This window comes from Elgaria multicarinata, chromosome 10, assembly GCF_023053635.1.
Source record: "Elgaria multicarinata webbii isolate HBS135686 ecotype San Diego chromosome 10, rElgMul1.1.pri, whole genome shotgun sequence".
Taxonomy (NCBI): domain Eukaryota; kingdom Metazoa; phylum Chordata; class Lepidosauria; order Squamata; family Anguidae; genus Elgaria; species Elgaria multicarinata.
The window spans coordinates 14,176,623-14,189,583 of record NC_086180.1 but is presented as its reverse complement, the minus strand read 5'-3'; the positions used below and the strand labels follow the sequence as shown (position 1 = coordinate 14,189,583).

General features: G+C 41.5%; 1 protein-coding gene across 3 annotated transcripts in view; it reads right to left on the bottom strand.

The window, feature by feature from the left end:
* BMP2K (BMP2 inducible kinase) overlaps positions 1-12,334 on the bottom strand; it is a 70,871-nt gene extending 58,537 nt beyond the window's left edge. For 2 of the 3 annotated variants that reach the window (XM_063135288.1, XM_063135290.1), the window contains exon 1: positions 11,662-12,334. In XM_063135288.1, the coding sequence (XP_062991358.1) occupies positions 11,662-11,842 (181 nt within the window). In that variant the 5' untranslated portion in view covers positions 11,843-12,334. The remainder of the gene's footprint in view (positions 1-11,661) is intronic. The other variant, XM_063135289.1, reaches the window with a different exon arrangement.
* Positions 12,335-12,961: the final 627 nt, after the last annotated feature.

The following is a 12,961-nucleotide window of genomic DNA, read 5'->3' as shown; positions in this document are numbered from 1 at the left end:
ATCGATGTGACACGTTCTTTCTGCATATGTAGTTATACAGTAAGAACTAAAATTATAATGTGCAAAAGCAGTTTAACATTTATGTTATATTTTTGAAACTGCTGAGCTACATTTTCAGACACCTGACATCTGTAAAATACTAAACATAGTACAAGTTCTATAAGTGTGCAGCTTTCTTTATTCAAGCTGCAATCTTCTACACACATTCCTGGAAATAAGCGCCATTGAATCCAGTGGGATTTACCTTTGAGTAAAAATGGCTACAAGTCATGATGGCTATATACTACCCAGAGGCCACATGCTTTTAAATACCAGTTGCTGGAAACAAGGAGGTGAGAGCTACTGCATCTCTTTCACTATGAGAAACAGGGTTCTGGACTATATAAGGCTTTTGGTTTGATACAGCTCCTCTTATACAATAGCAGACAAAAGCTAAGTGCTAGAAAGCCATTACTTCTACTCCGTTTTCTAATTCTGATTAAGGAAGCCTGAGGGAGATAGCTAAGACTTGTGTTCCCATAGCTTTTGAAAATGGTAAAGAAAGAAGATGAAACACTCTACAAAGAGTATAGTGAACGTATATTATAGACTATTAAAACAAAGTTAACAGGATCAATTAATTACATTTCCTGTATAAAATCAAGTGGAACAAGCATGCACATGGCAGGACAGTAGATGTAAGCCAGCAGGACAATTTCTCTAGTCTGTAGATGTAAAGAACTATGAAAATTTTACATGCCTCAATTTACTGATCCATAAGTTCTCCATTCTGCTCTGGTCAAGATTTTTGAAAGCACATCTATAATGGACACAACTTCTAGAGAGGTAAAAGAGTTAATTTTGCTGCAGCAAAGAGTAGCTTGAAACATCTTAAAAGACTAACAAGTTTATTATGGCATAACCTTTTGTGAAGTAGAGTCCACTTCACCTGTTTATCTTTTTGCTGTTTATTCTGTGATGGATATATACATTAATATGCTCTTTTCTGTAATCAATCCCCTTTCCTCATGCACCTCCCTTACCTAATTCTGAAAAATATACTTTATGAAATATCTTAATGAATTGTAAAATCACATCTGGACAACCCAGACATTTTTCAGAATGCTGCACTGCACTTCTCTATCATCCTTTACTCAAGTGTTACCTACTAGACTGACAATATATTTTAGGGTGCAATTCTATGGGTTGTACCCTCGATCATAACCCCCAAACTCAGAGGCTTACAAGCATCCTATGAAGGGCTGGAGGAACGGCGGAGGCCTCTCCAGCTTCCTTCTCTCCCATCCTCTCACTTTGCATTTTTCGCTAGACAAGTTTTTTTGCCCATCTAGCCAAGGCGCAACAGAGGGGGAGGGAAGGATGTTGGAAGGGCCTCAGGAGAATTCGTATCCCGGCCCCACAAGTCTCCTCCCCGCCCCATGCACTAAAACCGAGGTTGAGTTCCTGACCTCTGAAAGCAGCCAGCGCAGTTCTTTCCATGCTAGCTGTGAGGGGAAGGGATACTGGAGCTATCATTCCCCTCCCCCACCCCCGCCCAGTGGGCAGATTGGACCAGATTGTATTAGACAAGACTCTGTTTCTTGTGAGGTCTGAGCTAGACTATGGGCAATTCCAACCCCAACACTTGTATAGGCAGACACATCCTCAGCAGGGCTAGACTGATTGAATGCAGACATGTTCCCCAACAAGGCTACCACAACGGTGGTCAAAAGAGAACTAAATAACCGAGAACCCACTAGGGACACATGGACTGAGTTGGTGGGGGAGTTATCTTGTCAAAGTTCCTCAGTTGTAGAAGTTTCCCGAAATCACACACAGGTGCAGAGACCATGTATGTGATACGCAGAAACCATGAAGAACTGATTTTTATCACCTCAAGCAACCAAAAAGCACTTCTAAAATGCCTCACAGAGCAATTCTATACATGACTACTCAGAAGACTCATTTTATTTCAATGGGGCTTACTCCCAAGTAAGTGGAATACTTGTTTATGGTCAAACTATAAATTTTAGGTTGTTTTAAAGTGAGTGTGTAGCATCCTAAAATTTAAGAGCATTCAAATACATTATTCAAGTATGAAACTTATTATAGTTGTAAATAAAAATCAGATATCTTAAAGATCAGACAAGTATTCTAAGAACCAACACAGTACTGCACAAAGATCTGATTTGTTGGGCTTTGCTACTGAATACCTCTAAGATTTAGAGGCACACAGATTACTCTTACTCATTGGTCAAGACAGAGCAGATTTGCTCTTTGTATGACAAGCTCAGGGATCTTTTCAAATATTTACCTACAGATTCTACCTGGGGAAAGAGTTGTTTGGACCCCTATGCTCTAACCCAGGGAAAAGCAACCTCATACCTTCCATGTGTTTTGGATTACAATTCCCATCAGTTCCAGCCAACATAGCCAATGGCCGGGAGTTATGGGAGATTTAGTTCAAAACATCTAAGAACTGCAGTCTATCTTGCATTACTAATTTAAATTTTAGAGCCACACAAGTCTTCTGTGATCTAAAAGTTAGATCACACTGAGACATTAAAGCCAATCCACTGCAAACCCACAACAGTTTTGAATTCTGTTTTTTTAAATGCTTTAATTAAAACTGCCAATATCGGAGCCCCAAACCTTTTGACATTTTAGTTAGTTTCAATTTGTATGTCTGACTGATTCTATAAACGTAGGGAAATGTTTTCTCAAAGTTATAAAACTTGTTAAATTTTCCCCAGGTCATATTTAATGGCTATGTTTACAATATAGAGAGATGGCTGTAATGCTGTAATAAACCATTTTTAAAGTATCAAAATGTTACAGAACATTAGGACTTTTTTCTTCTCAGCTTGTTCACATTGAGATGCTCCCTTAATATGGGAAGAGCAACATTTATTTAGTATCATACGGCCAAATAAGATGCAACAGGAGCAGACATATCTCCTTAAATGCACACCTGCCCCAATCAAGTATAAAGCAGGGGTAAAGGGCCCTATTCAAACGGCCCTTTTCTCCTAGCTGTCCACACATTTGATATTGGAGCCTATTGAAAAGCGCCATCCGTGGAAAAACTTAACTGTATGCATAGGGAATATCTAGCACCTCACCCAAATACCTTTTTTGCTTTTTAAAGCTAATCCCCCCTTATATGAGACAAGGCACAGCTGTACTTAGAATGCTTGCAGACAAGGCTTTTATTGCAATGTTGCCCTGTCTCATTCACAAAATTTTAGAGCAGGGAAGATGTCATCCTCTTTCAATTGTAACCCTTCCATGTTTTCCACTGCTTCTTCCACCTTTTTTCTTGCGGCAGAAAATCTGCTAAAGACAAAAGGCGGAATTGCTGCACAATACCTTCTGATTGGTAGTGATAGGAGACCTCTATCTAGAAAGCACCCTTAGCTTGGCCCTTTGAATACTCAAGAGCTTCACAGATGCTCTCTCAAGTTGTAACAACCCAATAAATTACTCCAATCTACATATTGCTCATGGGAGGCTGAGACAGAATGACTTGCTTTTCTAAGGCTACCTAATGAGCTCCTGACAGAGGAGAGTTTTGAATCTAAGACTTCTCAAATCATACCTCACACTCTTGGGCTAGATCAGTTTTGAATGTAGTTCTGCAATAACTCCACTGTGATTTATTATTTACATCTCTAGCTTCAGCATATCTACAGTGTATATTCATTTGCCATCTAACAATCATTCTACCTTCCTCCTAAACTTCAATCTCTTTGAACAATTCTTGTATGCTGTCTGCCTTCACCTCACTCAGTTCTTGATTTGATGCCCCACATCCAAGCTTTCACTCTATTGATATGCCTCTAATTAAAAAACAGTAATCTTGTTGTTAAATCCAAGAACTAAAGAGTTCTGACATTATTTCCTAGTAACTGCTGTTATACATTGATAGCAGTAGGGTGCAACAGCTTACCACTACCAGAAGTGACTTCTGATTAGAAATGAGCTGAATCACTGAGCTCATGTTTTAGAAGACTTTGATAGATATCTTCCACAATTCTACACCCCCATTCCAAAATGTGTTTTGTATTCCAGAAGCCTCTTTTCTTATGGAGACCTTACAGAAAGTCTACTTTATCCCTGATGTAAGGCCCAAGTCTATTCAGGTGTGGTACTGTTGCAGGAAAACAAATTCCCCCACCCCCAAATTGGTAAAGTAATTTGGGGGTGGTAAAGTAATCTGGCAGCATCTTTAGCTTTAACTTAAGTGTGTTGCAACAATACAGCCCACAAATTGAACAATTCTTTCAAAGGGGTTCCTTTCAAGATGCAACATATGTCAATTAAACGGTACTCAAAACACACTAAACAAGAATAAGAAACTGAAACTAATTTAGCACATTTGTAGTCCTCATTTTAATTCTCACACTTCCCACCCCTGTCTCTCACTCAAAAACACCTTGTGTATTTGTGGGATATTTTTTATGTGTAGTTCCTTCCAAGATCAATATGAATTCTATAATACAATTGGAATATAGGCTAAATGACTAAAGGTCTAGATTAGGGCATCTACACACCTACTATCATATTTAGTTGCAAGCAAATACTTTAGCTCAACAATAATGTCCATACATATAATTTGATTTAAATATATATTTAAATCAGTTTTTAAACATTATTTTAAAATCTATCCTTCCCAAAATTAAGGTGAAGTAAACTTCTCAGGTAAATTGCAATTGTATTTAATTAAAACTGCCCTACACCAAGGGTGCAGAACCTCCAACTTAGAGACCAAATGCAGCTGAAGGAAGGTCAATATCTGACCCATAGAGGTTTCATCTGAGGGCCTGTCACTTCTCCTGTTCCCAGTCCAGGAGAAGAATCCCCCGTTATCTCCAATCAGTGATTAAGATAACAGCAGGGATTCCCAGGCCAAGACTCAGTTGGCACTTGGAGGAGCATGGGACAAGTAGCAGCATGTGGGACCATTTAAATACGGAAAGCTATCTAAGGAAGGTTAAAAAAAAACGCTTTCCCCATCCAGGACATATGCAGCTGCTTCGCTCTAAAAGATTGGTATTGAACTTCTTTCATCCCAAGGGCTGAATTCATTTGGAGAAGCTCTCAAGGGTTCCAGTGGTGGGTAGGGCCTAAAGCAACACAAGTCTATTTTAGCTCACAATTCTTACTGCCAGTAACTAAAACTTTAGGAGCAGCATTTCAAACTTTCAGAATGGAAACCACCAACAATCAGTGGTCAAGAAAAGGAGGCAATGGCCATATGAAGAAGACTACAGGGCAAGAATGGCACCTCAGGACTGAGGTTCTACACACCAGATCTAAAAGAAAAACCTACTATGAGATTTTAGAGCATCAAACGTATCTGCACATCAAAGTCCAGAGAGCTAAACAATAAACCATTAGAACAAAGTAGAAAATTGGAATCTATTTGTTCTAAGTGATGTATAAATTTATTGTAAGCCATCCAGGTAATGTTTTATGATATAGCATACAAATGTCATAAATAAACTAAGAGAAAGGACACCATATTTCAGATAGCATCTCAGTTAAGTGTTAGTGAATAGAGCCGGCAGACAGAGAATTGACTGGTTAGTTCAAATCAATGTGAATTCAACTCCCAAACCTGCTTCTTGGTCATTTCTGCCTTAGGGTCACAAATTCACAATTGTCTGCAGCGACTGTAGAAGCCAATTTGCAGAATTTCTCCTAATGCAAATTCGAACATTATAGCAGCCCTGGGACAGTTTTCATGTAACAGTGGCAAATCAGACGTTTAACCCATGATTTGCTGTGGTGTGTGCTGAGCACATTCCGCATTGACGGCTAAACCTGGACACTATAGGTTAATTGTCAATTAAATAATCCACAGTTCACCTAACTACTAATTGTAGGTTAACTGTGGCTATTTAATCCACAATTAACTTATAGTGTCTGGGTTCAGACATCACATAGCAACCTCTGATAAGGGAGTAAATATTCAAAATGGCTGCAGAACCCACCAGGCATGTGCCATGGCAAATCTTCGGTTAATAAACAAATTAATTAACCCATTATTTGTGGCAAACCAGTCCAATGTCTAGATCAGGGTTCCCTAATATGATGCCCATGGGCACCCAAAATTAAATATAGCAATTATACATGAACTTCAACAAATGTGGACCAAACATCCAAATAAGTATCCATTTGAAGGTGGCATCTTATATGCTACTCTTTCAAATACTGAAAATGTTGTAAGGTCCTTGATCCATTGCATTATAGAAGGTGAGTGTTTATCCTTCCAATGTTGCAGTATCAGTCTTTCAGCTGTCAAAAGAGGACAGAAAATCTATTTACGCTATTTGTTAACTTCCATGAAGCAGGTAACCTCCCTATAAAAATAAGCAACTACTAGACATTGCCAAAAGGTATGTTTAAAAGAATTGCACTGCCAGCAATTAGTTGAACTAGACAATCCCTTATTAAAGAGATGTTGTCCAATACACACAAAGCAAATGTTTTTGCTGATTAAGAAGCAGACTAAGATTCATAGACACAAAAGGCAGATGCCAAAGAAGCAATCAACTGATTCAGCATTTTGTGGTGGTGTCCACAGCAGTATCTTAAATTCCCAAATGTGCCCACAGGTCCAAAAAGGTTGGAGACCCCGAGCCTAGATCCTAGACAAAACAAACAAAAGCAACAAGAACATGCTTTATTTTGCTTCACTAGCTCTTCCCTCTAGTTCCTACTTCTCAGTCCAGTGCTTACAGTGCAGCTGTGCTTGTGACTTTCTATTTAGGAACTGTATGTGCCCCAGCCACCAGAGCTTACTTTCTACAGGGAAACTGCATGCACTGTGTGTACTGACACATAGTTGCAAGCATACTGCAACACAGGTTCAATAATTATTTACTCAAAAGTTCGTACAACAGCACAAATGAGGAAGCTCCTTCCGCTCATATATATATTTGGATCCAACCCAATATAGATTACTAATAGAATTTGAAATGCATTTAAAAAATTGATTCACTTGCTACTGCATCACAATGCAGCAGTTTCTTCACCGGTTAACAACATCTGAAAGTATGAAGCTGCGTTATAATGATTGAGACCATTGGTTTAAAAAGCCCTCCATTTGCAACTAAAGGGTTTGCAACTAAAGGCCTCTGAGCTAATCCAACCCCATAGTTTCCTAGCTGTCAGCACTGTAGGAACCTCTTCCTACACATGCCCTAAAATTGAGGGGAAAGGTCCTTCTATGCCCTGTGATGGAAGCTCAGCTGATGTGGACAAGTGAAAGGGCTTCTTAGTGGTCACACCAAAATTATGGATATTTTTTTTTGCCCAATGAGGCTCAGCTGGCCCCCTCACTTGCTGTTACGCCAGATGGTAATAATGTTTTTATTCTAGCAGGCCTTTATTTTACCAGGAAGATAATTTCCTATCCAATGTCTTTGATTATCGGCTGAAGCTGACTGTTTTATTTTAGTTATTTTTATTTACTGTTCTTGTATTTTAGAATTGGTTTTAATTGTGTGTAAACACTAGAAAGGGGGATATAAATCTTCATATAAATATATAAACAAAACAAAACACACAAATTTGGAGATGAAAGAGGTATAAATGTAAGTGGGTTTTGCAACAATAGAACTTGCTGGCAGGTCAAACAGGTTTTATATTGAATCCTCCACCCCACTTGGTTATATTAATGATAGATTTATGTATCTTGTATACAAGTAATTTTGAAACTGCTTTTTGCTGTGGGAAACAACTCATCATCATCATCATCATCATGGGAGTGATGGCTTAGGCACTGGCTCTCTCTTCCTTCTAAAACTGGTCCTTTTGAAAAAACATGTTGCTGACTAGAGTTATAAAGAATCACAGGACTGGCCATCATAGCACTACTGAATTTCTTAGCATTTATTTACCAAGCTGGAATGTAAACTTTATCTTCTGCAATAGGCCATTCTAAACGAATCCAATAATACCATAACCAAGAAGCCATAAACGATGTATGAATTCAATCAACTAACAGCACAATTCCATGCATGCCTACTCAGAAGTAATTCCCATCAAACTATGAGACTTAGTCGCAGGAGTGTTTAGGATTACTAAAGTCAGCCTCTCAACCAATAATAAATGACAAGGCAGCCATGGTGTGACGCAAGTGAGCTATATGGAAGAAGACATGGACATAGATAAATCTTGAAGCTAAAGAACCCCAGAGATCATCAAATGCCAAGAAGCCATTTATAGAGGAACGTATCGCCCTCATGCACACACATATCAGTATTTCCTTTATTTTAACATATACAGTTTCAGTTTTGCAATGACAACTCAAATATTGTCAGCCATGCAAGACAGAAAATTGCCCAGAACTACTTTGCAACTCATTCAATCCAGTTAAGGGAATTGAAAATGTTCTAACGTATTTATGAAAGATGAGTTTAAGATACCTCATTCTCAAGGCAGATACAGGCAATGCTAAGCAGCTCTACCTTCCAGTTATTTCAATGGGACATGTTTAAATTTGTCTCTCTGAAGTCACTAGGACTTAAGTGCTTAACTTTGATTGGATCATACCCTTTGGACAACTTATCAAAATTAAATCCATGCCAGCTACATTCACTTTCAGTTAACTATTTACAATGCATCTGAAAAACACTGCTACAATTAGCTTTGCTTCTCTAAACTTCAAATTGAATAAACTGCATCATCCTATACAGTGCAACTTGAAGACATTTTTGCAGAGCATCACAGAAAAGTGCTAACATTCCTTACATATTTCGCAGGTGGCAGATTATGCCCTAAGAGGCCCTTCACTAAAATTGGTAATCACAAACATTATATAATTGGGCTAATTACCTACTTCAGAACTTCTGTATGATCACAGATTACTAATGAAAACTAATAAAATACAATAGCAAAATACATTACAACCTACTAAACAAAATGTTAATATATATAAGTAAGGAATATCTCGAGACTTTAACTCCACAGGCAGAGAGGAAGGGTTGGATGAATATATGTATATATGTATACGTTTCCCATTTCTCGTAACATCCTATGTGCTGCCTGCATGTATATGTGTGTGTGTGTGTGTGTGTGTGTGTGTGTGTGTATGTATATATCTATATATATAGGCAGTGGGAGAAACAGGGCTCTACTGAATAAATTCAGATCCAACATGTATGGTGTTATGTGCATGGAGGAAGTAGATCAGTATTTCTGAACTGAAGAATGCTCAGCTGCTCCAAGTTAAGGAAGTTTATTTTATTTAGCTCAAAGTACATGTTCTTTACCTCTTTTTCCTAACTTGAATAAGAACACAAGATATCTATATTAAGTATTGGCATTTATGACTGTAACAGAGGACAGCATTTGCATGACCACAGGAAGAGATATTTGTAGAAAGATGTCTATGCATTTACAAGTGGGGATAGGATTTCAGGTGAATCAACAGAAGGGAAGGGAACTTTTGAGAAAACTTCACAAGATATAGTTTTTAGGTTAATACTTCTAACAAGCCCATAAGAGTTTTATAGACATTTTACAAATCAGCGGTTCTCAAACTTAGAAATAGATACTCCAAAAGGAACAAGTCCTTAAAAAGGATTCCACATTTGATTTAACTTATATCCCAGCCCTGAAGGAAGAGGGGTTATAAATCAAATAACAGCCATTATTTATAAAGAGCATCTCTTAAATCCTAAGAAAAGGAGAGAAACTTGCAGGCTTTGAAGCTTATGTAGGTTGGCAAATGAGTACTAAGAATAATAAAATACATATTCATTTTTTTTCTCAATGTCATCAGGGTAGATGATAGGAAAAAGTCTCAGTACAGCAAAGTGATTTACAGGATTCAATAGTCATAAATGACAGATGTGCTCACAAAACCGCCTAAACAGACTCTCACGATTTATGTACAGTGGTAAGGCCCCTAGATGAGTGGAGTGCTTGCAAACCTGGAAAGGAATATCACCTTTCTCCTCAGAAAAGCAAAGCAAATAAAAACAGGAAAGAAAACAAGTTGTTTATAAGATTAAGCTATGTCCCAAAAGCAGAGGCAATGCATCCTTTCTTCTGCCTGAGGACTAGTGCCATTTTTAATTACTGCAAGATAAGCAATACACGTATATAGTTATAGTCAAACCCAAAGTTTCAGGACTACTTCCCAATTAGATTTTTGCTCACAAGAATATTCCTGTAAACCACTATTTTAAGATAGATCCTTTCAATTTCATTATTTTAATTACAGGTGTGACTTGAGAACGTGTCTAAATGAAATCTGTAATATAAGAAGCAACTGTCCTTCAAACTCAAGTACACACTGCACATAATATACACTCATCCCCGTTCCCCCATAAGGATTAGTGTGATTTAACTCCAGAGCAACTCCAAGGAAACACACACTCCTGCTTGTTTCTGTGTTTTGACCTGAAGAGGGAAGGCTCCCTCCACACACACAGCACCTGATCTTAAATATGTTCATCAGAAATAAAACTGAGTTAAGAAGGGTTAGAAAATCTAAGCATGCAACACCGTTTTTGCACCAGTTGAACTTGTTGCCAGTCCATTTCTAGGCCCAATTCAGAAATTCCGGTGTTAACATTCAAAGCAATTCTGAACTCGGTTAAATGAAGAATCACCTTCACCTGTACCATACTTCCATGCCCAATTACTACGTTCTGTTTCGGAGGCCGTCTGAGTACCTGACACTAAAACTGGTTAGGTTGGCAAGCACGCGGGACAGGGTCCTCTCGATTGTGGCCCCACAGTTATGGAACTACCTTCCAGCCTGTGTATTCTTAGCCCCTTCATTTCAGGCTGTTAGGAGGGCCTTATTAACTTATTTCTTCACCACAGCTTTTCCTCAAGGATGCAACTAGAACATATGATTCAAAATAACTGTTCATGCATTTGGTACCACTAAAGTGTCTAATAATCTTGTATCACTCTTCTTCTAAAAGCCACTATGTAAGGGATTGGCTCTAAAAAAAAACCCTTATAAATATCTTGAATAATAGTAAGAAATAGATACTTACAGCCAGAGTCTGAATCTGACCATTAATGGACTTAACTCCTAACTCCACTGCCCAAAGGCCTACAGAACCCACTAAGATAAAACCAATTGAAATGGACTTTTTGGTGGCTGTCTCCGGGCCAAACAAAAAGGGAGCAGGATCTTAACTTAATTAGTGTGTCTAAGATTCTCCCCCTATTCCCAGAGGATAAATACAACGCTGGGACTTACACCCCACTTCACACCTCCCTCAGGAAAGAGCCCGCTGGTCCTGTGCAGCTCGAAAGTCAAGTCCAATGTATACACACCCTGGCTTGCCTTTTATTAGATGAGCAACACTGGGATTTTGCTAAAAAGGCAAGGCGGCCAGCCCTACCAGGTGCGTTATACCGATGAAACAGTGTCTTGTTGACATCAGCGTCTGGTAGTAGCACCTCTCTTTCCCCGGCGTAGTGGGTGTGAGATTCTTACATCAGAATAGCGTAAGTTTGGGGCGGGGGGGGGGGGAGAGAGAACATGTCAGCGGCATTTACGACTCCAACGGAGCCTGCAGGAACCCAAGAGTGACGTGTAGAGGCTGTTAGGCGTTTTCCAAGCCCCCCCCCCCACACACACACCTCGAGGGGTGTACCTATGGTGTCCCCCGAAAGGGAGATCCTAGCCATCCTCTCCCTGCTCACCTTCCGCCAGCAGCTCCTCCACGGTGACCTGGAAACGTCCTACACAGAAGACCCTGCTGCTGCCCACGGCCGGGCCGCCTCCAGCCACAGAGCTCGAACCCGCCGCCAGCGGTCCTCCGCCGCCGCTGCTATTACTCCCTCCGGTACCGTCGGACTTGGGCATCCGAGAAAACTTCTTCATGGCGGGCGAGGAGCGTCTCACGCTCGGGAGGGACGCGGGGAAGTGGCTGAAGGAGGAACAGAGCAAGAGCTGCTGCCGCCGCCGCCGCCCGAGGAGCCGCCCCTTCTTCCCTCAGGGGCCGGGAGCGTGGAGATTCACACCGCCAGCCAGTCCGTCGCCCGGCCCCGCACTGGGAAGCCCGAGGCCGCGGCTGGTGGGGGGACGGCGCTTGACAAGGGACCGTCAGCGCCAACGGGGGCCGCGCCGCGCCTCACATTCCGAGCGGGAAGTCCGTGTGAGGGAAGCCGAGCCTCGGCCGCCCCCGCCTGCAGCGCCGCCTCCTCCTCCTCCGCCTCTTCCTTCCTTCCCTCCCTCACAGATACACACTCAACGTAGCTCTGAAGGGAAAAGCGGGGCCGGGGGGAGAGAAGAGACCCCTCCCCCCCTCCAGCTTCAGAACGAGGCTGGAGGTGCTCGCGCACCGCCCTTTAACGTTCCGCCGCTAGCTCTGCGCGCGCCAAGAGGAGGAGGAGGAGGTGGCGGCGGACGGTGATGAAGACACGAGCTGGACTTCGCTCCCGCCCTCTCCTCCTCGCGCTCTCACCACTTCCAACGCTCTTGCTTGGCTTTTCCTCGCAAGCTAAGGGAAGGGTGGGGCACGGGAGGGGGGAGGGGGGAGGGGGAGAAAGCCTGAGATAATCCGCGCACGCGCGTTGTTTACTTTTTACTCTCACTCTTCTAGATACCGTGTACTTCGCCACCGCTGCCTCCTTCGTCTTCTCCCCCCTCCCTCTCAGCACGCCTCCTCCATCAACTCCACTCGGTGCTGCCGGAAGTGAGGTTGCCATGCCTGAGGAGCACGTGCTAAGGGGGAGGAGGAGGAGGAGGAGGAGGAGGAAGGGTAGGAGGGTGGGGTGTAGGGTGTGGAGGAGACCATCCAGGCTCGCGCGCTGACTCCTCCCACTTTTTTCCGCTCTCTGAAGCGACCGTTCGAAATCTTACCGTTGGGTGGGGGAGGGGGAGCGATTGTAGCTTTTGGACGGTGACAGTGGCAATTGCTCTCTCTCGATTTAAGGCAGCCTACCTACCAACCTGGTGTCTCTCCAGATGTGTTGGACTACACGTCCCATGATCCCCAGC